The sequence below is a fragment of the Anolis sagrei genome, chromosome 2 (genome assembly GCF_037176765.1).
Source record: "Anolis sagrei isolate rAnoSag1 chromosome 2, rAnoSag1.mat, whole genome shotgun sequence".
NCBI classification, from domain to species: Eukaryota; Metazoa; Chordata; class Lepidosauria; order Squamata; family Dactyloidae; genus Anolis; species Anolis sagrei.
In genome coordinates this window covers 126,977,765-127,003,485 of record NC_090022.1, presented here as the reverse complement: position 1 = coordinate 127,003,485, position 25,721 = coordinate 126,977,765, and the positions used below count along the sequence as shown (strand labels likewise).

The window sequence follows — 25,721 nt, the reverse complement described above, 5'->3', positions numbered from 1 at the left end:
AAAACTCATGGCAACCCAGTGATTCCAGCCAACAGATGTGAAGCACTTCAGATCAGTAGTATGAGTTAATATGAGGAAGTTCAGAAATCTATAGGAGCTGAGGTGGTGCAGTGGTTTGAGAACTGGACTATGAGACTCCAGAGACAGGAGTTCAAATCCTTCCTTAGCCATGTAAATGCATGGAGTGACCTTGCTGTGAAACAACTTGGAGTGCATCTACACTTCAGAATGAATGCTGTGGTATTGTTGGAGCTGTGGTTTGTGAGGCACCAGTGCTGTTGGGCAGAGAAGGCTAAAAGGCTTTGTGGAACTACAACTCACATCTTCCATCACACTGAACCATGGAAGTTTAAAGTGGTGTCAAGCTGTCTTCATTAGGTAAAGGTTTCTCCTGACATTAAGTCTAATTGTGTCCGACTCGTTTCCAAGTCAAAGAGCCGGCATTGTCCGTAGACACCTACCAAGGTCCTGTGGCTGGTATGATTGCCTGGAGCACCCGCAGAAGCGGTACATATTGATCTACTCACATTTGCATGTTTTTGAACCGCTAAGTTGGCAGAAACTAGGGCTAACAGCGGGAGCTCACCCTGCTTCCTGGATTTGAACAGCCGACCTTTTGGTCAGCAAGTTCAGCAGCTCAGCAGTTTAACCTGCTGCGCCACCGGGGGCTCCCTTCATTATACAAGTATAAATGCCCTCTGCCTTGAAGGTAAGCAGCAATTATAATATTATGTAACAAAATTTGGAAAAAAAACTGTTCCTGTTTGGAAAGTGTTAAAGGTAAAGGTTTTCCCCTGACATTAAGTCCAGTCGTGTCCGACTCTGCGGGTTGGTTCTCATCTCTATGTCAAAGCCGAAGAGCCGGCGTTGTCCGTAGACACCTCCAAGGTCATGTGGCCAGCATGACCGCAAGTGTTATTTCCCATTTAATTCTGCGGATCTTACTTGAAAAGTATCCCATCCCATTTTGTGGGCGGGGCGTCAAGGCGTCCTCCCCGTGGCCATGGCAACGTGGTCCTGCCCCCAAAACACTGAGGAGGGCAGCTGCCATCCATCCGGCCGGCCTGCTTGGGGCATGGGTCTCGAGGGCGAAGCGGAGGGCGGCGAGGCGGCTTCGGGGGACCCCCGGGCGGTGCAGCTGCTGTGGGCGCGCGTGGCGCGGAGCCTGCGCCTTGAGCCGGAGCGCTGGGAGCGCTGCGCGCGGGACCCCGAAGCCCAGCGCCTCGTGCGCGCCTTCCTGGAAGGGGAGCCCGGCGGGGGGCTGCTGGTGGCCACGCTGGGCGCGGGAGGGCAAGTGGAGCTGGCCGGAGGGAGCCCGCCTCCCCTCCGCGGGACGAGCAAAGGGGTCTTCCTGCTGCGCCTGGGCAACGGAGCCCTGCCCGCCCCGGGGAGACTCCTCTGCGGGGACCTCGCCCTCTCGGGGCCCCTGGAGCAGCTGGCCGCCCTGGTCCAAGAGGTAGGCGCTAGGGCTCCGCTGGCTCAGTGCAATGCGATCCTGGGAGTCCCCCTCCACAGAGGGCTGATGCCTCCCTCGCCAAACCACACCTCCCACGTTTCCATAGCATCCAGCCATGGCAGCCAAACTTTTTTCATCTCATGCAGCCCAGGATCTCCCTTTTCTCCTCCTGCGACCTGGAGCTGGCGGAGGGCATCCTCACTGTCGAATGTGAATTCACTTTGATACCACTTGAACTCCCAAGGCTCAATGCTGTACAATCCTGGGATTCGTCAATTGGCGGGGCACCAACACTGCTTCTTTGGCAGAGGAGGCTCAAGACCAGGCATGGGCAACTTGGGCCCTCCAGGTGTGGTTTTGGACTTCAGCTGTCACAATTCCTCACAGCCTCAGGCCCCTTCCTTTTCCCCTCAGCCACTTAAGCAGAAAAGGAAAGGGCCTGAGGCTGTGAGGAATTGTGGGAGTTGAAGTCCAAATACCTGGAGGGCCCAGGTTTGCCCATGCCTGTTATACACTGTAGCACGAATGCAATGTAACGCCACTTGAACTGCTTGAGGCTGTAGACCAGTGGTTTCCCACCTCTTTTTGACCAGTGACCCATTTTTGGCCAGGGACCACTCTCCAACATTAGTACCAAAAGGATAACAAATCAGTTTTTGTTCAACTTTAGATTTAGTTTAGTTATTTGGGGTGCTGATTCAGAAAATTGCATTGGATAGAACACATCAGCTTTAGTTTCTGATACAGAATATATGCCATCTAGTAGTCGCCATCTGCTCGCCCACAGGAAACAATATTTAATAATCTAGAGCTGATGTGGTAGTAGTAATCTTTCATGTATAGTCAGCCTCTCCTGACATCTCCATTGCCTCTGCACTATAAGAGGGTCCATGGAAATCCACTGACTCTCTCAACCTCAGAGGAAGACAAAGGCAAAAGCTCCTCTGAACAAATCTTGCCAAGAAAACTTGGTGATAGACATGATGTAGGGTTGCCCTAGGTTGAAAAATGACTTGAGGGCACACAACAGAAACATATGACACAGGCAAAACAAAAAAAAATCTTGATGTTTTGTTATTTAGACCTGTTCCTGGGATTATTTTTTAGGACTGAGGGGGCGTGATTGGTGGAGATGAGAGACATGGCCTTCTCAGTGGTGGCCCCTCAGCTGTGGAACTCCTTCTCCAGGGATATTAGATCAGCCACCTTCCTCCTGAACTTCCACAAGGGAGTGAAAACGTGGCTTTGTGAACAAGACTTTAGAGAACTTGTTCAATAGATAGACTTGGAACAATGTGCAATGACCATTGGAACTGCCCAGATTACTCTTGTGGACTATGTGTCTAATTCTGACTGTATTGCTTTTAAATGTTTTAATTGTTTTTAATGTACTTTAAAATTCTAATGTTTATTTAAGTGTACATTGTGATTTAAGGTATCAAATCATTGCTTGTGTGTAAAGCCACCTTGAGTCCCCTCCGGGTTGAGAAATACAGGTTAGAGATGTATATTTATAAAATAATAAATAGTTTCTTATATATAGTTATAATTTTCTATGAGCAAGCAGATGACAACTGGTAGATGGCATATGTTCTGCATCTAAAAAGCTAGAGCTAATAGGGGGAAACTGGTGCCATTTTTGGAATCCGCAGGTCAGATATACCCAGAAACAGACCTAACATTCGAGGCACAGAAATGTGTGTTGGTCAGTTCAGTAGAAGTTCTTTAGTTTTGAAAGGAAATATAAAGGTAGGGTGTGCAGAGGAGATGTGAAACCAGGACAACTGACAAAGTCTGAAGTGGGCCTGTCATGGTTTTGTTTCATTCCTTTTAGTATTTGTGACAGATGAGTGTAAAAGTAAACATTGCATGCAGAGGAGCAAATGAAACACAGCAGAAGCAGGATACATCTCTGCTTGGGACTTGTCAGCCTTTCTGCGTTCTTTCTAGTAACATTTCTTAGAAAATCCACATCATCATGCACTTTAGGTTTCTACTAGAAAGTGTCACTGAAAATATTTAATGTTGTCTTGTGTATCAAATCAGCTTGGATGTCAGCATTTGTGGACACTCTCTGGGCAATGGGGGATTGCCCAGCTGAGCTCCTGCATTCACAATGCACAAGTACAGGTCTTAGGGTCATCAGTATCACCCTCCACACATCAAGAACATCTCTCTCTTTTTACTTGCCTTGGGAGGAAGGAAGAGTTCTAGGTAGCAGCCAGCCAGAAAGCACTTGGATCTTCTGTTCATCTGCATGCTAGAGTGGCCTTTTCCCATATTTTATTTATTCATTTATTTATTTACTTCATTGATATACTGCTTTTCTCAGCCCTTGGGCAACTCAAAGCGGTTAACAATAGCAAAATTCAATGCTCAACATCATAAAAAGAGTTAAACATCAGTTAAAAACAATGATATAATAAACAATCAATTAAACATAACTATAACATCTCATTAGTGTCTCATAGGTAGAATCAAGATCCAATCTCATATAAGGGTAAGGACTGTATGGTCTACAGGGGAACTTTGGTTGCTTCCCTGAGCTGGACAAATGTCTGCGCTTCATATCCTCATTCAACCTCTGCTATTTTTTATAGACAGAGGTACAGTTTGAGCATGTAAGGATCCCTCACAGACAAGCATGCAAACCAGTTTATTTGTTAATTAGTAAAGTCTTTATTTCCTTCCTTATTTCCAGGGATCTTAGAGAGGGTGGTTTGCTGTCACACCCAAGCTGCTTTAAATGTCTTCAGCATTAACAAATCCTGACTTTCTATCAGCTTTGGGGATGCTAGATTGCCTTCCTGTTTGAGCAAGGAACCCCACAGAAATGTCCATGCTGCTGCTTTCAAGAAATGATAACGATTTGTTAAATGGTCTTGGGCCTATCTTTACCCAGGCACTATTCTTGATTTTCCCACAACAAAGTCCATACTTAAAGTTTGAAGGTAACTGGTTGTTCTTGAAATTGCTGGTCGTGGATGATTCCTGAGACGAAGGACAGATGAAAGTTTCCCTTGCTCACTTTCTCTGGTAGAGGGGCCTCTGGGGCGCCCAATGCCCAAGGTGATCAGGTTGGAGGTAGAGAGAGCAAGTCTCTCCTATGGAGGCCTGGCACCTCGTTGAAGGCAATGGAAACTCCACAGACTGTCACTGACCAGAGGTAGGCTTGTATAGCCGGATAAGTTTTCAGATTTGTTAGCTATTGGCTTGAAATAGCTTGTCCAAACCTGGATCTCACTGGGACCAACCACAGACACTTGCTTCCAGGATTCCCTGGTGGTAATAACCCTAAACTAAATATGACTCTCTTTCCCCGGGCAAAGGGGCGGGCAAACTTATTGATCCAGCTTCGTAAAACTAATAGAAAAGTGACTATTCTCAAACTGTGGGTGAGGCAGCCTAACAAAACGAACTAGGGCTTACACAATTCCACCACAGGTGGTATCTATAAACATAGATTTCAAACGAGTCTTAATAACTACATGTCTATGATGATTGGTCAGGTGATGTAGTTTCAATATTGGACTGGGACTTGGGAGATTCAGGTGCTAGCCCTCACTGAAACATAAAATTATCTGGGTGATCTTAAATATTTGATAAGATGCCACATTGAGGAGGGGTGACATTTGTTTTCTGCCACTGGAGATTAGAACACAATGGAGCAAGAACTTTGAGAAGAACTTCCTGATGGTAAGAGCTGTTCAAAGTTTTAAAGCAGAGACTAGATAGCCATCAGTCAGGAGTGCTTTGTGTTTTTTTACATGGCAGAATGAGGTTGGGCTGGATGGCCCTAGTGGTCTCTTCCAACTCTGTGATACTATCTCAATTGGACCTACCTCTCATCACCAGCAGGATCGCAGAATAAAGTGGGGGGGGGGGGGGAAGAGAGGACAGTGAAGCATGCCATGAAGAAATTCTAGTAGTAGTTTGAGTGTTGGATTAGGACTTTGGGAGTTCAGTTTTTTAAATCCCTGCTTAGCTCTGGAAACCCACTGGGTGACCTTAGGGAAGTCACATTCTCTTCGAAGGCAAAGCCAAACCTCTCTGAATAAATCTTGCCAAGAAAGTTCCACGATAGATTCACTCTAGGGTTTGTTGGAAATGACTTGAAGGCACACAACAACAACATAAACGCATGACCTTGTGACCACTAGAGAAAAAAGTTGGGATCCGTCTGTAACTAATGAATAAAAATGAATCTGAGTTTCAGAGTTTCTCCCCTGTGAGGGGTGAAACGTTCCTGTCACCCATAAACATTTTGTGGATTACCTTGGGAAAAGTACTGTCTTATCTCTTGGCAATAATATGGTGTGTGAGTGTAGAGTTATTTTTAAAAGTAACCTTGAGGAGGGAGGAGGTGAATCTCCATTGCTGTTTTGAAAGTTGCTGAGGAACAGCTTAAAACTTCAACTTAGACAACAAAGAAGTGTATGGTAGAGCTGGGCAGCCAGCCAGCTTGATCTGTAAAAGGGAGGACACTGATGCTTCTTGGGGAGTTTCCTGTCAAAACCCTGGACTGGAAAAATGGCCTCAGTGATCATCTTTTTAATTGCCATATGTTTTTAAAATATCCTTTCCATTGTTTTATTTATGCATTTATAAAACAGAATAATTTGTTTCAGTGCTTTAAAAATTGTGTGAGATTTTCACTGAACTTTGTTTTAAGTTGCTCATAAGCTGGTTTGGGTCATGTCCTGGGAGAAAGGTGCAATATAAATAAAATAAGTAAGATTAATAAGAATTCTGCTCCCTCAAATGAAATATCCCTTGAGTCTCCAAAGTTTTAGCATTTCAGAGAGGAAGATATTGAAAATTGTTTATATTTAGTGTGTTTGCATCCTCTGGGTAACTTTGCTTACACCTTTTCTTTGAATGCCTAAATTGTATTTCTGTATATTCAACTGAAATTTTAAGTGATTGCAATGCTTGAAACCTGAGGAGTGAAGGAAAATTTAATTTGAGTGTGTGGAAAAGCAAGACTAAGCAGTAGTACAGTTTTAGTTCTTCCCAGTCCCTGGCTCAGAAAACAGCGTCTGGCCTCAGTTTAATCCTTTGTTGGTGTTTGTGTGTGTACATGTGTGGGGCAAGGAGATCACTAAAAGAACACCAGCAAACTCTGGAAGGAGGCTGGAAGTCTGACCCTGCACCACACAAGATGGACTGTGTTTCCTTTGGACCTGGGTGCCAGATGTGTAAAGAGTCTCAAGCAAGGGCACAAGTTGCAAGTGGACAGAAACATTTCGGGGATGTTTGAAAGGGAAGATCCTTTGAGAGAACTGGGAGGCCAGAGAAGGAGTTGGAGGGGGCTGAAGACAATCCCTGCTCCCAATGAGAAGACCCTACAGAGAAGCCAGGCTCTTCCTCCTGAAAACACTTAACAGAAGCTTACAGAGCTCTTGTTTGCTTCCCACTGCACTCTACACTGTTGACTTTGAATATGTTCTTACACAGACATTCGATTGTAACACACTCAAGATTGGTCCCAGTCATTAAGTTGTGCATCCAAACTGTGCATCTCAAGAAGAGGATCAGTTTAACAGACATGAGCTCCTCTTCAAAGAACTGGGCAGAGCCTCTTGCTTCAAGAAGGTCTGTATTTATCTCTGCAATGAAAACCAAACTGAGATGGTTTGTCTCACCTATCAAGAACCAAGGCATGTGTCCTGAAGTTCTTTTTTGGGACCTGTGCTACAGTCCGTTTACTTGGCTGAGGACTTGTTGAGCTTGAATCAAGTCCTTTCCCCCTACTTGAGGTGTTCTAGGTATGTTTGAGAGGTCATGCAAGTGAAGACATTAGAGGTATGGAATCCCTTCCCTACTCTCCATGGGAAGGGATACCATAGAGTATAGACTGCGTAATAGGTGGGCATAATTCCTATTTGTGGAGGTAATACCCTGCTGATTGGGACAAAACCAGGGCTCCTCCCCAGAAGTTACATTCCTGTGGCCAGCCTTTGGAATGGGTGTGAATCTCAGTGCTCTTCTACGCTGCCATATAATCCAGTATCTGATCTGAGATTATCTGATATGAACTGGATTATATGGCAGTGTAGGTTTATATAATCCAGTTCAAAGCAGATAAGCTCAGATCAGATACTGGATTATATGACAGTGTAGATCCAGTCTAAAACTGGATCTGTCTGATTGAACCTAGCTAACCCTTTTAGGTATGTTAATCCTGAAAGCAGCTAAAATGGTGTGACAAATGAGTTTATTTTCATTTAGCAATGCCTGACTTCTCTGTTTTGTCTTCTGTATCTTTGCCTACTGACCCTGCAGATGGTCAAAAACAAAAGAAACATTTCTTGAAACACATTGGATTAAATACGTTTTCCTAAATTCCATCAACCCCACTGGGTTTCATGTGCCTGACCTATGGAATTGGTCAGGTAGATTGGCTGAAACTCAAGCACAGACATGGAAATTGTGGATCAAAATTGTAAGGTCTTTCATCACATTTCCTGTTTACCAAGATCCTAAGTTGATCCTTTCACAGGGGCTTCTGGGACTGAGAGTGTGTGAATTAGTCAAGGTCAGCCAGTGGTTTTCTATGGCTAAACAGAGGATTGGACCCTGATTTCCTGAGTCACAGTCTGACATGCAAACCCTTACAACACACCGGCTTTCTCACATCTCATCTGGTGCCAGTTGCTACTCGCAATAAGGTCAAGGTGTTTTGAGATGCAATATCTGCTCAGCGTATCTTTCTTGGAAGGTGGGAGTTATTCTGTCTAGAATCCTAGAGTTAGAAGAGACCCCAAGAGTCATCCAGCCCCAAACCTATTCAACCATGCAGGAAGACACAATCAAATCACTCTCGACAGATGGCCATCCATCATCTGCTTAAAAACCTCCAGAGAAGAAGGCTCTACCTTATGCCTACCAGGCGTTGAGTGAAGATGGATGGCAAGAAAGAGGTAACAAGCCTTGCCTGGTTAGTCTAGGCACTGATTTCATTGCTGTGATCCCTTACAGCTTTGCCTTTCCCTGTTCACACTGCTTGTCTTCTGCTAGTGCGTCCTGTTTCTATTGTCACCAAGATACTAGAATCAGAAAGGATGAATGGAAGCACTCGGTTCTGAGAACGTACGCAGTTTTGTCAATGGAAACAGGTTTCAGCTGTTTCTTGTCTCTTGATACTTTGTACTTGACAGAGTTTTAGAACTCAAGCAAATAGGTACATGCTGATATTTTTGTCCTGATTACTGTTAATGGGTCTTTCCATTTTTTCAGATCTTTGTAGAAGTCCTGACCCAGTTCTGTATATACATACTTGCAATGCTAATATAGTCACTTGGATGGGACATAAATGATTGCTATTAAGTTATTGTAGAAACGTAAACATTTTAAATGCCCAGGCTTGAGTTTCCTTTCTCTGTCACCAGAAATAAATACTAATTTTAAAATTAAACCATTAAAAACTACTGATAGAATTACTCTACTCCCTTGTATTGTGGTTATAACGTTTTTTGGCTAAGGTTTGGTAAAATGCCAAGATGATTCTTTTCAAAGATTAACAGGCACCCCACTTCTTCTTTTAGTTTTGTACGTTGTTAGGTAACTTGTAAAAACAAATATTTACCATTATGAATGCTAAATATTTGCATTCATTATGGTAAAGAAGTGGAGCGTATGTAAAAATGAAAGTGAGCTGTATGTTGAAGGCACAGTCAGTGAAAAGAAACGAATGCTCAGCCACCTCTTGAATGGCTTATTTCCTCACCATATTCCTTGTAAGTGCGCATTTTTTATAGGAATAAATATGAAATTCAATTTTAAAGTGTGCCAGGAATGGGAACCCTTAATTATCCAGATATCTGGATTTAGAGAGGGGATTTTACAACCTTCCAGATATTTGGAATTACAACTCCTATACTCCCACACCACCTATAATGAAGCTGATGGGGAAAACATTTAGCAAGCCAAAGCATGGCAAGCCAAATGCCCCCAACTCCTGTTTCAGCTTCTCCAAATTACGTATTTCAGTTAGCAGTTCAGAGAATGATAGAAAATAACAATTCAATGATGCAGGAGCCAATATAAGACTATAAGATGCTTGTTCATTCCTGTTGTGAGTTAACTAGAGAGAACTGATCAGAGGAAAGGTTTGGATTCTCTTTTCTTTTCATTTTAGTTTTTCTACATCAATTTCTCACCTTAATATATTTGGATGGTTCCCGTTCTAGGTAGTGGCACCTCTCTTGGCAAACCAGAAAAACCACCACAGCTGGCCACATGTGGTGTCACAGGATGTCGTCTACAATGTTTCTGCCCTGAAAAGCAGCGTGTTTATTGTGGTTGGTCAAGTGAAAGGCAAAACCTTGCTTCCTCTCCCTGCCGGCCCTGAACACAGCACTTACATAGATTTTGACAATGAGAAAACGTAAGTAACTATATTTTAGATAGTGATAACATGTTTTAATTTCATGTTTTTAATGTAATTGCTTATTTTAATTGACTGTTTGTTTCATATGGCATTGAATTGTTGCCTATCTGTAAGGCCGATGTGAGTCCCCTTCAGGGTGAGAAGGGCAGGGTATAACTATGGTCAATAAATAAATTACAGTGGTCACATTTTAAGGTGTTCACCGTACGTGACATAGTATTTTCAGGCCTCAAGAAGGAACCACCAATGACTTCCGGTGGGTAATGGCGACAGGACAGCCGCGCTGAGAGAGAGCTCTCGGCGACGGACCAGCGGTGTGGCGGTTCAGGGGTGCTAGACACTCCACACCTTGTGCCGGATTGAGTGCAAAGGTGTTGTGAGCCCGAATTGGGCACGTAGACCCCAAAGATCTCCCTTCCCTCAAGGAGGGGGGGTCGAGAGGGCCCGTGCCACATCGGGAGACATCCGCCCCGCAGGGAGTGAGCCGCTGACATCGAGCTCGCCTTAACTGCCACCATCCCATTTTCAATAAGAAAAGAACAGAAGAAACCCACGAGGGAGGGGCGCAAGTCCCAAAAGAAGATTTCACACCAGGTAATGGGAGAACTCCCTTAATCTAAATTTGTGGACTTTGGAACGAAGAAAGGTGATTAAGAGATATCGGAAAATAAGGAGAAAAGAAGATCTATACTCCCATCCCCTTTTTACCCTTTGAAGTGGGAAGCGGGAAGGGACGGAAATTGGAGGAACGAAGGAAGGAGAACGAGTAAGGAGGGGAATTTACGAGACCTGGGAAAGGAAAGTCTAAGAAAAAGCTAAATCAGCTTAAACATTTGGCACAGCAATATTCGGCATAATTAATACAAAGTATTACGGAAGAAACAATTAAGATAACAAATATAACTATTAAGGAAGTATATAAGAAGCCTGGAAAAGCCTCGAAAAGAAAGCAGTACTATTGACCTTGGAGCCATATTGTTTGGTCTACGAGCCGCCCTTCTTCATAAACAATCTGGGCGACCGGAGGCTGGAGACCGGAAGAAGGAAGTGAGGTCAGTGAAGTAAGAGGAGGTGACGAGCGGCAGAGGGCTTGAAGCTTAAGGGCGGAAGTGAGTGAAAGAGGGCGGAAGACGGAAACAGGAAACAGGAAATCAGAAAAACACCAAAGGTCATAGAGAAAAGACGTTCCAGAGAGGCAAGAAAGGCAAGAAATAAAGAGTCAAAATAAAGATAGAAGGCCGGTGAAAACGAGGACGAGAAGCAGACGTACCAAGCGAGGAGCGAGGAAGAGAAGTAGACGCAGCTAGGAGGAGAAGTAGACGATAAGAAGAAAGAAGAAAGAAGAGCGAGGAAGAGAAGTAGACGTCTCTCCAAGGAGCGAGGAAGAGAAGCAGACGGAAGGATAAGAGAGAAGTAGGAAGAGCGAGTGTGCCATCTAGTGGAGAAGACTGATAGTGCAAGAGTAAAAGACAGAAGAAAGAGAGCGATTTTTCAGACGAGATTGAATTGAATAAATTAGATTAAACTACAATACTACTCATAGTAGTTCAAATTAATTTGATAAATTGATAAACACCCACGACAGTATAAATTAATTGATAAATATTAAGTGAAGTATTAATCAGTAATTATTAAATACTATATGAATTGATTAAGTATAAATTTCGAGTGTTGCATAATTAAGTGATTGCCCTTAACTAATTAATGAATTAGAGGACTAATTTGATCTTTTTAATTTTCAAATATATATATATACTCTATCTTTTGATTATATTGGAAATTTAATACATGAATTGGACATAGAGGAAGTTGAATATACTGAAATTAATGAATTAATAGTTCAGAAATATACGTGCTGAAATATAGTTAAATAAAAATTTAATAAGTAACATAATATTAACTACTTGGAAGCTTGGAGGCTAAGTGACAGATGACAACGAAGGCTAATACAGAGAAAGAAAGAGATATACGTACCTACACTAGAAGAGGATCATTAGATATCAACCCAAAGATGGAGAATATACTGAAAGAAATAAAGGCTCTAAAGAAGGAAATGACAGACAAACAAGAAGAACATTTTAAAAAACAAGAAGAAAGCTCTAAGGCTATGACAGAAGAATTTAAGAAACTTAAGACAGAAGTAAAAGAAGAATATGCACAAATGAAAAAAGATATCACCCATTTATATGGGGAGGTGAAAGAGCTGAAGAGTAGTAAGGAAAAGAACGAAGAGGTTCAATCCCAGATCTTGAAAAAGATCAAAGGTCTGGAAAAACAAAATGAAAAGCTAGAATTGGAACAGGAAAAAACGCTCCAGAGGCAAATGGATTACCAATTGCGATTTCGAAATATTATAGAAGAAAAGAATGAGGACATTAGAAAAATCATGTGTGAATTGTTGGCCAAGAGTCTGAGGTGCGAGGAAGATGAGATCGAACAAGAGGTCGATCAGATTTATAGAATTTCCTCTTTGTATGCCAGGAAAAATAAGACGTCGAGAGATGTAATTGTACAGTTTTCCAGACGAACAATAAGAGATGACGTTTTGTATAAGAGTAACAGAGATCCAATCTTTTACAAAGAAACAAAAATTGCAGTACTTAAAGAATTCCCTCAAGCAACACTAAACAGAAGAAGGAAATATTATTTCCTTACTGATGAATTGAAGAAGCGTGGAATCAGGTTCAGGTGGGAGAGAGTGGAAGGGGTGATGGTGACGTATAAAGATGAAAGATTTTGGTTAACATCAGAACAGAAAGCGAAGAATTTTTACGAAAATTTAATGAAAGAACAAGAACAAGAAGAAGAGCAACAAAGAGATAGAAAAGGAGAAAGAAAAGACGTAACCCCTAGTCAAGGTAATCAACCTAAGAAAGCGAGACATTTCTCGCCAAAAAGTTATGGATCACCCTCCAAAAGTTACGAGAGTCGAAAAACACCCCTTCAGGAGCTAAGTGAAGGTGCCTGTGGATCAGACGAAATGGCAATTGGTTTGGCGCAATTGGAAATTGGCGATATGGGATTGGACTTGAATAAGAATGATTAAAATGGAGGAAATGCAAATAAAATGCTTTTCAAACAACATTAATGGTTTGAATTCTCCCCAGAAGCGCAAAAAGGTATTTGATAAAATGAGAAGATTAAAATACGACATCATAGCATTACAGGAAACACACATCTCCCATAAACATGTGGCTTATCTAACAAATAAAAAATTGGGACAAACATATTATTCATCCTGTGAAAAGAAAAAAAGGGGTGTGGTGACATATGTGAAAGAAAATATTCCATCAGAACTGGCATTTAAAGACTTAGAGGGAAGATGTTTGGCAGTCAAAATTACAATGGGAAATGCAAAAATTTTAATCTGTAATATCTACGCACCAAATGACTCAAAGGCAAACTTTGCAGATTATCTGAACTCAAAACTGAAGGAAACGGATTTTGACGAACTTATGTTGATTGGTGATTTTAATGGGGTAATGAATACTCAAAAAGATAAAAGTTTAAAGAAAAGAAAAGGGGGCAATGCTAGGCTCCCTCAAAAAATTTTTAACCTCCAAAAGGAGTTTGAATTAGAGGATATCTGGAGAAGTAGAAATGAAGTGAAACGGGACTATACCTTCTACTCATTTAGGCATCAGTCTTGGTCAAGAATTGACATGGCATGGGTTTCAAGACAATTATCTACTAAAATTTCACAAATAAATATACTTCCAAGAGACATATCGGACCACTGTCCAATAGAAGTAATAATAAATCACAGAAAACAACAGAGAAAATGGAGATTTGATGAGAATTCAGTTAAAAAAGAAGAAGATAGAGAAGTTTATAAAAAACTAATTCAAGAATATTTAAACTTTAATGATACAGAAGAAATGAACCCACAAATTGTGTGGGATGCATTGAAAGCGGTGTTACGAGGTCATTTGATTCAGCAAGGAGCAAAGAAAAATAGGGAGAGAAATAAAAAAATGAGAGATATAGTGGAAAACATAAAAATAAAGGAAACTGAATTGAAAAAAAAACCGGAAAAGAAAAGTTTAATTAAGGAATTAAAAAGGTTAAAGCAAGAAAGAGATGGGTTGGACCTTGAATATCAAGCTAGGCAATTAAAATTCTTGAAACAACAGACATTTGAGAATGCTAATAGGTCAGGGAAATGGCTCGCAAGACAAGTAAGGAAGAAGAAACAAATTAAACAAATAACAAAAATAAAGATAGGAGACAAGGTGTTAACGACGGATAAGGAAATAATTGAGGAATTTAAAAAATTCTATGGACAACTTTATGTTAAAGAAAATATTGACAAAGAAGAGATTATGAAATATATAGGTAAAAGGAAATTTCAAAAGATTACAGAGGAAATTCGGGAGAAGCTAAACAAAGAAATTACGGTTGAAGAGATTGAACAGGCAATAAATAAAATAGATGCCGATAAGGCACCAGGACCAGATGGATACTCAGCAGGATTTTATAAGGTATTTAAACAATCTTTAATACCTATTATGAAAAAGGTCCTAAATGAGGCAATGTTCTCTCAAAAAATCCCAGATACATGGAAAGAGGCGGAAGTAGTTTTGATTCACAAAGAAGGTACTCCGGAGACAGAGATTAAAAATTACAGACCTATCTCCTTACTGAATGTAGACTACAAGATTTTTGCAAACATTTTGGCAACAAGGCTTAAAGAATTTTTAAGTGACTGGATTGGGGAGGACCAGACAGGATTCCTCCCGAAGAGATCGATGAAAGACAATATACGTACAGTTATTGATCTATTGGAGTATTATGAATCTAATCATCAAAAAGAATTTGCTATGTTATTCATTGATGCAGAAAAAGCCTTTGATAACTTAAACTGGGACTTCTTCAAAATATTGATTCAAGAATTGGATATGGGAATGAATTTCAATAATGCAATTAATGCTATATATAACACACAAAAAGGAAAGCTACGGATAAACGGACAATTGACGGAAGAATTTCCTATAACTAAAGGTACTAGACAAGGTTGCCCCCTATCTCCACTTATTTTTATAATGGCCTTAGAGCCATTGATGAGAGAAATAAAGGAGGATGAAAATATTAAGGGGGCAAAAGTTGGAAAATATGAATATAAAATAAGAGCTTTCGCTGATGATTTGTTAGGTATAGTAGAAGACCCAGTCAAGAATACTAAATATTGGTTACAGAAACTCAATGAATACGGAAAGGTAGCAGGTCTCAAATTGAATAAAGGAAAATCAAAAATAATAACAAAGAATGTGAGGGAAGAGAAACAAACAAAAATACAAGAAGCTACAGGTCTGGAGATAGTAAAGAAGATGAAATATCTGGGAATATGGGTTACAGCAAAAAATAATCAGCTGTTAAAGAATAACTACGAAATGACTTGGACAAAGATTCAAAAGGACCTTCAAAAATGGAGATGTTTAAAACTTTCCCTACTGGGTAGAATTTCTTTGATTAAAATGAATATATTGCCTAGAATGTTATTTTTATTCCAGAACATTCCTATTGTCAGGAGTCAATCTCTTTTCCAAAAATGGAATAAAGAACTTTTAAAATTCGTGTGGGCTGGGAAAAGGCCAAGAATAAAGTATTTGAATTTAATAGACAGTAAGACAAGAGGAGGCCTGGATTTCCCAGACCTAAAAATATATCACGAAGCATGTGCTCTTCTTTGGATTAAGGAATGGATGACACTTGATAAAGAACAATGTTTAAATTTAGAGGGTTTTGATTTGCGAGTGGGATGGCATGCATATGTCTGGTATAACAGAGAATCTAAAGAAAAAATTTTTGGCAATCACTTTGTAAGATCATCTTTATTACGTGTATGGCAGAAATATAAAGACTATTTTTACAAAAAAACACCACTATGGGTATCTCCAATGGAAGCTCACCAAAGAAGGCTGTTGGGTTGGAGAGAATGGCCTACTTACAGAGATATAGTAAGTAAGGGGACACAGGAGATCAAGCCATTTGAACATTTAAAAGAAAAGTATAAAAACCTCACTTGGTTACATTATCTCCAAATGAAAGATTATCACAAACAAGATAAAAAAATAAACTTTGAATTGGAAGAAACTTTTTGGGACAAAATTTTAAATATGAAAAAGAAAATAATAACAGCTGTCTATAGAAAATTATTGTCCTGGGCAACAGAAACGGAGCAAGTTAAAAATTGTATGATCAGGTGGGCGGAGAACTTAAGAAGACCTATCCACTTTAAGGAGTGGGAACAAATGTGGAACAGGAAGTTAAAATATACTTATGCGACGGACTTGAAAGAGAATTGGATAAAGATGTTCCACAGATGGTATACTACACCTGAAAAATTGGCCCAAATGTATGGGAATATGTCAAATAAGTGTTGGAAGGGATGCCAACAGATAGGCTCCTTCTTCCACATGTGGTGGACCTGTAAGGAATCTACGAAATATTGGGCTCAAATACATGTGGAGGTACAAAAAATATTGAAGAAATCTTTCAAAAAGAAACCTGAATATTATCTACTAGGTTTTACCGACCAAGATCTAAAGCTTAATGAAAATGAAGATAGGTTGTTTACATATATAACAACGGCAGCAAGAATAACTTTTGCTAGTGTCTGGAAACAGGAAAAAATCCCAGAGATTGATCCATGGTTGGAAAAGATAAGAGAAATAAGAGATATGGATACTTTGACATTTTACTTGAAAAAGAATACGGGCAAGTTGATAAAGAGGACAGATTGGACCCTCTTTTGTGAGTATGATAAAAGAAGAAGAGAACAAGAGGATCTGTAGATAGCAAAAGGGAAATAATGGACTCAAAAAAACCGAAGTGTGAAATGGAAGTCAATTTTATTTAGTATGATGTGTTTAGTATAGGGTTGTGTTGTGTGTGTTTCTTTTTCTCTCTATGTCTTTCTGAACTTTCTCTTAAATTTTTGTTCTCACTCTTTCGATGTATATGTTAGAAAATTAATAAAATATTATACAAAAAAAAAAAAAGAAGGAACCACCAATGAGCAAACTCAGGTCTGGTAGGAGTCAAATGAGTCCTGCAAAGGATTTTATCTAGAGATTTCAAGTTTCTCTCTGATTTTTTTGCTCCTGTCTGGCATAGGTCAGGCATTGTAGTTCCTCATGTTTGCTTACATTCTTGAACTTTGATAGTTGGAAATGTTTTTCCTCCTGATTCAATTTTCTTCTTTTCTCTTTAGTTGAAAAAAAGGGCAGTTGTTATCTTGAGTACTTTGACTTTTTCCCATTCATCATATTTTCTCTTCCTTTCCCTCCATCCTGCTCATTCTCTACTTCTTTCAATATTGTCTCTGACTGGAACGATTTAAGTTAACTGTAGCAGAAACAGAAGTAAAGAAATGCCCGATATAGCATGAGAATCAGTGACTGTAAAATTCAGATTACTGTGATTTATTTAGAGGCTTTTTTGCTTCACTGGAATTTCAGATTACATGTTTAGATCAGATTATATGTTTGGAGCCCAACCCTCTAATCTACTGCTATCAAATGGGAAGCAAATTAGTATGATAATATGTTTGTTTTCTGCAGCAGTGAACTAGTGGATAAATCTATTATACACGCAGTTGAAACAGCTGTTATTGAATGGACCCACCAGATCCAGAGTGTTTTGAAAAGAGAGTCATCAGATCTCCTTTTGAAAGGTCAAGATCCTAATCCAAAGGTGGAATTGGATTTTTGGAAAAACAGGTACAGTTGGCCCTCTGTACTGACAGATTCTGCATCCAGAGAATCAACCATCTATGGCTTGAAAATATTCCAATAAATTAAAAAAATCAAACTTTGATTATTGCCATTTTATATAAAGGACACAATTTTACAATGCTATTGTATATAATGAGACTTGAGGATCCATGGATTTTGATATCCATGGGGAGTCCTTGAACCAAACTATAGCACGTACCAAGAGGTCATACTGTGGACCGAATGCCATAAGAAAGGAAGGACAATTGCTGCAAGAAGCTAGTTCCAGACTCAAAGCATTTTTAGTAGAGGTAGTTATTGGTATTTTAAACCCACACATACCACTTGCCTTACAGAAAAGATGCACTTTAAAGTTGCCATCAATAAAACATACAAAAAGTTAAAGTGTAACCCATCCATCAATAGAATTAGAAACAACTTAAAAGCATATTGATTCGAAAGCAAAACAAAATAAAAGCAAGGCAGTACAATGATTTAAAACCCTTTCCTTAAAAACATTCAGCTCCCAAAGGCGCATTGAAACAAGTAGGGCTGGTATTTGCTGCTGGAAGGATGTCGTGGGGGGCATCCAGTGTCGCCTTTCAAGAAAGGGAGCTCCAAAGCCTGGCAGCAGCTACTTAGAGGCTGTTTCCCACAAGAGAAATATGCAGAAGTGGTGGGATACAATTGTACAGCCATTGATTTTCCTGGAAAGCACCTGGATTGGAAACATCTTAAAACAGGGAATTTTCTTCAGTCTGAAAGTCCAGTTTTGGAATGATTTCAGATCAAGAGTGCCAGCAATGAGAGAGAGAAGGGGAAGTTAGTGGGAATGTTTTTAATAATAGAAATAATCTATTTGATACCATTTGGATTGAAAGATCCTTCTTTTAAACAATCAAGCTAAGTTACATTTACACTAGTGCATCAAAAGTCATATCAACACTGAGCTAGACAGTTCTATCCATAACTTTCCCTTTCCCTCATGAACTTTATTAAGAAAAGGTGTATGTATTCATGAAAACCTAGTTGTTCATGCTTCTCACACAAAAAAATCCCCAATTTTGCTTTCTCTCCCTCTCTCTATTATGATCATGTCTCCGTGCCCTGCTGCTTAGTGCTTTCTTTATAGATCCCAGTAAAAGTGCCACAGTTAAGAAGTTCAAAATTCATTTTTCTGGGACAGATGACATGTTTTTATGTGAAGCCTGGTATAGCACACATTTTGTTTTGTTCTGTTGCTTGATTAATTGAAATGTATACACCTTTGCTCATAGTTTCATTTTATGTATGCTTCAGATATGAGGATCTCCAGTGTATTTATGACCAACTGAAAGCCAAGAGGATTTCAGCCATGGTGGAGCTGCTGGACAGAGTACAGAGTACCTACTACGCAGCATTCACATCCGTTCTCAGAGATGTAGAAGCAGGTGGTTTATAGTGTTTTAAGCATCAATCATTGTGTTGTATTGGCTCAACTTGATGGAGATCAGCTTTTCAAACTGTCTTGAAGTTAATCTTTTAATGAAGGAGTTTTGAATCTTTTAAACCCTTTCAAATTATACCATTGGTGATACAGATCATAATGCAAGAATTGTCAGTATTACATAATTCTTCCACTTCACCTCTTTCTTTTAGTTTTTGGATTTATGGAGGGCTGTAATAATCTACTGGGCAAAGATGGTATAGGTGAGGTGAACATTAAGCCAAATCCACACGAATTGCATGTACTCACTATATCTTGAGCAGCTTGAAGTTTGCAGTACATAATTTAGCTGGGTTGGAAATGAATTTCCAGTTGTACAACTAAATGCAGGCAGTCCCCAAGATACAAACAAGAGGTTCTGTAGGTTTGTTCTTAAGTTGAATTTGTATATGTCAGAACATGTACTTTTTATGTGTAACTCTCTATGCTTTGGATAGCATAGGGAAGGGTTAACACCCCTGTGGTGTTTGTTTTGCTGCTTGTGTCCCAGTTCAGAAGATTTCATCTCACTTTCTGTTCCTGCGATCATTGGATTTGGTAAAATTTGACTTGTTCTGTTTTTAATTGCTCTATATTTGTCTTGTGATGTTTTGTATTGATGTTGTTCACCGCTTTGAGTCACCTGAGGGCTGAGAAAAGCGGTATATAAATAAAGTAAATAAGTAAATAAATAAATAAATAAATAATAAACAAGGATTGCTGGTAAAGCTTCAATGGAAGCTCCTTTTCCCCATTATAATAAGTCTTTCCGGAGTGAATTTCCCTTCCGAGGGGTAGATTTCTCTCACTTCCTTTTGTCTCACCCTCATTCTTAACTATGAGTCGTTCGTAAGTTGAATGTTTGTAACTCAAGGACTGCCTGTATACTGTTTTTATAGAACTCTCATAAAGCTTAGAGTTAGTTAATCACACTAGACATGGTTTAATCATACTAGTCACAGCCAACTTAAATTAGTTGATTTCAGAGGTTTCATTCTAATCATGGCTAAATCTAGATTCAATCTTGTGTACACATGGAATACTTTTAAATTGGTTCAATTTTGTGGCTATAGTCTTCATTTTCATTTTTAATAAGTACTTCTAAGAAAAAAAAATCAAGTTCTTACCATTTTTAGGTTTAAGGATTTGCTCTAGATTGAGTGATATAAAATGAGAAAAAAAATCATGTTTGTAATAACTGAAAATGCACATATTTAAGACGTTAGTCTTGTTGAAATAAATGTAAGTAATTTCTAAGCAAGTGTTTTTAATGCTTTATCTTAAGACACTCTGCAAGTTTCTGTTTCTATTGTATTTATATTTTCTTAATATACAGCTTTGGTTGAGGCCCAGGATATAAATGTCCACCTAAAGCCAATCCAGGGCCCTTTAGAGGAAATAGAGAATGTGGAATTTAATGAGGTGAAGCCATTGCTAAATCGTGTGCTTCATACAGTGTGCTTGATCTGGGCTACATCCAAATATTACAGCACACCTGCGAGGACAATTGTGCTGCTTCAGGAAATCTGCAGCCTCCTTATCCAGCAGGTAAGTCATGTAACAATTTTTTGCCATGCATTTTCTGTGGCAGCCACACAAATGAAATTTCTGGAGATATCAATTGCTTTCAAAGTAAGTACCACATAATTAAATGGGAAATAATACTTTCAAACTAGGAACAGAATTTTTCAATTTTTGTTACACGGTGTAATTGGTCCTTGAGTCACCACAGTTTCCCCCTTCTACTCCCCCCATCTTTTAAAAACAACAAAACCCCCTCTTATCCTAAAACACTTTTGTAGACCATCAAACAGCTGGTATGTATTACTTATTGTTACCACATTTTTATCAACTCGTCCTGTACCTTGGTACAGGGCAACTTTGATGGTTTACTGTTTTTAAATCTTCATAATATCTCTGTAAGTAAGTTTAAGGTCACCTAGACAGTGGCTGACCCAAAGTCATAGAAAGAACTTCATGAATAAGCTTGGATTTGCACCTACCTGTATATTTCTCTAGTTGAAGATACAACTCTCATTTAGCTCCACTAGAGGGTCATAAAATGCAGTTTAGCTGTAGACATTTTAGCATCAATAGTAGATTTTTTAAAACCTATACCAGAGAACTGTTTTTTGAAAATGTTGCTGATATGGCAAAATACTTTTAAGTCACAATGTTTTTAATAATAATAACAACAAAACAACAACAACAACAACAACAACTTTATTTTTATCCCACCCTATCTCCCTGAGGGGACTCATGATTTCCCTCTTATGTTTGTGGCAGTATGGATTTGAGAATGTTTTACATTCCTTAGTTTTCTGATGCTATGTTTTTGTATTTCCTCTCTCCTTTTGTGTCAGAAACAATCTTTGCAGTTTTGTTTGTGTGGCATGTGTGGACAAAAATGTCCTTCCCTTATTTTATTTTTTAAAAAATAGCAAATCTATCAGAAGGCTTCCAGAAGGAGCAAAGAATGAAGTGGGAAATTAGGATAAGGACCAGGTTCCTAGTATGTTTGCCTTTTAATATCCTTTCCAGTGCTGTGTCCCACAGCTTGTAAGAGTCACTGCTGTGGACAATAATTCACACTAGCCATGTTTGCCAAGAGCTTCTGGAAGCCCTAGTCTGAAATAGTACACTTCAGTCAACATCTTATTTAAAGGAGAAAGTCTGATTACTTCTTTACTCTGTCCAAATAGGCTAGAAATTACCTCAACTATGAAGATCTGCTTAAAGCGGAAACTGAAGAAAGCCTGAGAAAAGTAGAAAAAGCTTTTGATGTTTTCAATTATTTCAAGCAGTTATTTGAAGAAAGAAGAGAAACACTTAACAGTTACTTTCATCCAGGTCAGGTGGTAAAAAAGTGGGATTTTCCTTCCGTAATGGTTTTTGCACAACTGGATAACTTTTTGGAAAGGCTCCAAGTGGTACATGTGAGTATTAAGCTGTAAAATATAAAAAGAGTAATTGATGCAGAAAAGCTATGTTTAATCTTACAGATATAATTTCATGACTTATTTTACTTGCAAGTGTTGCCTTCCTTGACTCCTAGCCTCAGGGTGTAAGATCTGGGTGACAGAAACAGCCAGTGTGGTGTTGGGAACTGAGGGTTTGACTGGGGATACCACCATGCAGCTGTCCCTACTCAACCAAGATATTCAAAGGTGTCAGGGAACATAGTTGCCTCTCACACTATGAACAAAGAAAGGGATAAACTCCACCTTACCTTCTCTGAGTTGCCTTGAAAAGAGAGGATAAAATATTGTAAATTAATAATACAGGCATCTGACAACATTTGAAATGATACCTCTCTAGGAATTTTCTAGATCCTGCAGTGCATCTCTGTAGTCATTTCTGGCAGAAGTTGTTCATTTCAGTAGGGTTTGCTATAATTCATGGTTTCCTGGTTCCATGGTAAGTTCAGAAATGTATCCTATGGGTTGCTGTGAGTTTTTTTTGGGCTGTATGGCCCTGTTCCAGAAGCATTTTCTCCTGACGTTTTGCCCACATCTGTGACAGGCATTCTCAGAGGTTGTGAGGTCAAAACAATTTAAAAGCATTTAAGAGGCATTCAAAAGTTTAAAAAAGTTTAGTTCTGTTGATGCATAATTGACACATAGTCAACAATACAATCGTGGTGTAACTCATGGATTTATTTGGACTTCTCAGGCATTTTCTTAGCCAATGTAGAGATCTGCAACAGCTGTCAAGATTTCTCAGCATGAATTAACAATGACTGTGTCTTCATGTTATCTGGTAGTGCTAGTGAAGGTTGCACTGATGAAATAGGACTGGATACAGATTAAAAGATCGGTATCCACCAATACAAAGCAGTGTGTATTTATAGTGCACGCCTCCCACATTTAATCAGCATCTGCTTTGTTCTTACAGAGCATTGTATTCTGAAGTTTCTACCTTTGTAGAAAATTTTAAAGCCCCTTCCCTAAACTAGAAATCCCAGGATTTAATAGGATACTTGTGAGAGTTAAAGTGGAATCATGGTGTGTAGTATGAAAAGACCCATGGACTTTCCTTCTATCCTCCTGATACTGGATACATTTGCTTTGGAACGGGCTGTTTTCCAAAGAAAGAAATACTAATAAGGTGGATGGCTATAAACTTGTACATTCCTGGCTGGTGGCCCTTCCGGTGTTTGGGATTCCAACTCCCAGAAGGCTTAGCCAGTTTGTCCAATGATCTGTATTCTGGGAGCTGAAATCCAAAACACCTGAAGGACCAAAGGTTGTGCAGTCTGTAATTGTTTTAAAAAATGAGAAGAGAGAAAGGATGCTGCAGCAACCCAAATCAGCCTGGTGGGTTACAGTGTGCCCACACTAGCCCAGGTGTTGATGCCAAACCTGTTTACTGTTTTCCCTATCTGTTATTCTTATTCTTGTTATTTCCTGCTTTATCTCTCTAAAAAAGAGATCCAAAGCTACACTTTGGTTAGCTGTGTGTGGGTGAGAACTAGAACGTAGGTTCCTGGAAGTCAGCACCAAGACCACTTTATATAACTTTGTAATATAAGCCCTTCTCGTCCATGCATAATTGATACTGTATCAAGTAGATAATGATAATGTACCGACTACTTTCATATGGACAATATGATATTAAGAATTGGATCCAGAAATTGGCAAGCAAAAACTCAGCTTATGCAAGGTGCTTCCATCACATTCCAGATCTTTTCTCAAAATCAGGCAGGGTTTTTTGGGCAGTGGGGGAGATGAGATACATTGGTGAGGAGGAGGCAGCAGAAACACCCTTGCATGGATAGACTCATGCACTGAACTTAGTCTAGTGTTCAATTTATATAGTTAAAACAAGCTAAAGTGGCTATAAGTTTCAACACAATCAACAGCTAAGAGAAGTAAAGTGTGTAGAATATTTTCTACAACAAAATATTGGAAACTAGTCAATAGGCAGCCTAACAAATATTATCCAAATAGGAAGGCCTTATCAAAATGGGTGCACTTAAATAATCTTAAACTATATATTTTTTTCTTGAACCAACAAGGAATTCAAGGCTCTCTGCAATGGGTCTTCCTGGGTGGAAGATGCCATCTTACTCAGATAATTCCACCACTCTTCCATATATGTAGACAATGATTGTCTTTTTTCTATGTGATCTTCAGGAATGTGATAGACCAGAGGAGTACATCAGACACTGGGAAAAGGTCAAATAGATATGGTAGCTGTAGGGTATTCTGTATCTGGTCACCTTTGAGAAGGCTATTGAATTACACAGAGGCGTGTCTGCTGAGGATTTCTTCAGATTATAAGCTTCTGTGTATGGAAGTTGAGCTGCTGATTTGTTTCCCTCTTGCCAAATTTCTGGTAGCTTAAATTGGTGGCCAGCAGTAGAATTTACATGTGATTTCATTTTAGGAAGACTTTTGGCTCAGTCAATAAAAATATCTCTGTCTTTCATTACTTTCTTCTGCAAAGATAGCAAAACGATAATACTGACTGCTGGCATATATCCCAGTTCTCTTGAAAAATGACTTCAATTAGGATTTGTTGGTTTTTGTCTCAAAGTGTGAGATTTCAGCTGAATGCAAAGTAGTATCGATTGGAGGTTGCTGCAGTCTCACACCCCTTTCATTAACCTTGAAGAGAGCCTGGTAATCATCAATGCTGTTTTAAAGCTGTATCGATATTTTTAATAAACCCGGATAGGAATAAACTAAATTATTGTAGAGTATGCAGCAATTGATTTAATCAGAGAAATGCAAACAGAGATGTTAGAAATTATGTTTCTTAATAACACACATCTTCATAATATGGTATATGTATAGTGCATTCTGATAATCTAGGTTGGATATTAAAGTGGCATGGATATATCTATTTAGGTTACAACTCTAAGGGTGCATCTACACTGTCGAATTAATGTTTGCCATGGCTCAAAATTACAATTCCCATGATTCCATAGCGTTGAGCCAGGGAAGTTAAAGTGGTATCAAATGGTATTATTTCTACAGTATAGCTCAGTGGTTCTCAACCTGTTGGTCCCCAGATGTTTTGGCCTTTAACTCCCAGAAATCCTAACAGCTGGTAAACTGGCTGGGATTTCTGGGAGTTGTAGGCTAAAACACTGGGGGAGCCACAGGTTGTGAACCACTGCTTTAAAGAGCTTCAATAGACCGGATACTAGAAATTTCCCATGAGTAATGGCTCCATCTTGTTTAGATCGACCAGCAGCTCATTAGATCATATTGGGTCCATTACTGATTTCAGACACTAGTCTAGTATTTCTTCCAGCTTATAAGATTACAAGCCTTCAGGAAGGTTTGTAGGAGTGCTATTAACCTTTGGAAGAAGGTAAACACACTATTCAGAGTTTTGTTTTAATATAGAAAAATAGAAGGGGAAAGTTCAATTTGGGGCCTTTGACTACCACTGGTACCATTTCAGTTTTGATAGCAGGGAATAAATAATGATAAATCAATTTTATGTTACCCACCTGCCCTCATGGCTCAAGGCGAGGTTCAACCTAGTTAAAACACCAGGATAAAATGGGAGTTTGTCAATACATGTTTGTAAAAATGGATACAACCACATGTACCACATGTTGCCCATTCCATAGCAAATGAAGCATGTAGCTGGTAATTGATCTCATAGCAACCACTTCTAAAATGCATTCTCCAGGTGGGCAGAGTGCCATCTTGAAGTGCACCTCAAACCTTGGAAACC

The 25,721-nt window shown here is 39.4% G+C and overlaps 1 protein-coding gene across 1 annotated transcript; it reads left to right on the top strand.

Annotated features, from left to right (window-relative positions):
* The first annotated feature begins 11,859 nt into the window (after nt 1–11,859).
* On the top strand, nt 11,860–21,982 carry LOC137096193 (dynein axonemal heavy chain 9-like). Its single transcript, XM_067464818.1, has 5 exons — nt 11,860–12,263; nt 17,411–17,569; nt 18,863–18,993; nt 20,365–20,576; nt 21,731–21,982. Exons 1-5 carry the CDS (start codon nt 11,860–11,862, stop codon nt 21,980–21,982), a joined length of 1,158 nt encoding a protein of 385 aa, XP_067320919.1.
* Nucleotides 21,983–25,721: the final 3,739 nt, after the last annotated feature.

Coding starts and splice junctions, on each gene's coding strand:
- LOC137096193 (XM_067464818.1), top strand. CDS start 11,860: ATGGAGAATATACTGAAAGAAATAAAGGCTCTAAAGAAGGAAATGACA. Junction 17,570..18,862: donor TTGGATTTTTGGAAAAACAG/GTACAGTTGGCC, acceptor TGTATGCTTCAG/ATATGAGGATCTCCAGTGTA. Junction 20,577..21,730: donor GCAGCCTCCTTATCCAGCAG/GTAAGTCATGTA, acceptor CTGTCCAAATAG/GCTAGAAATTACCTCAACTA.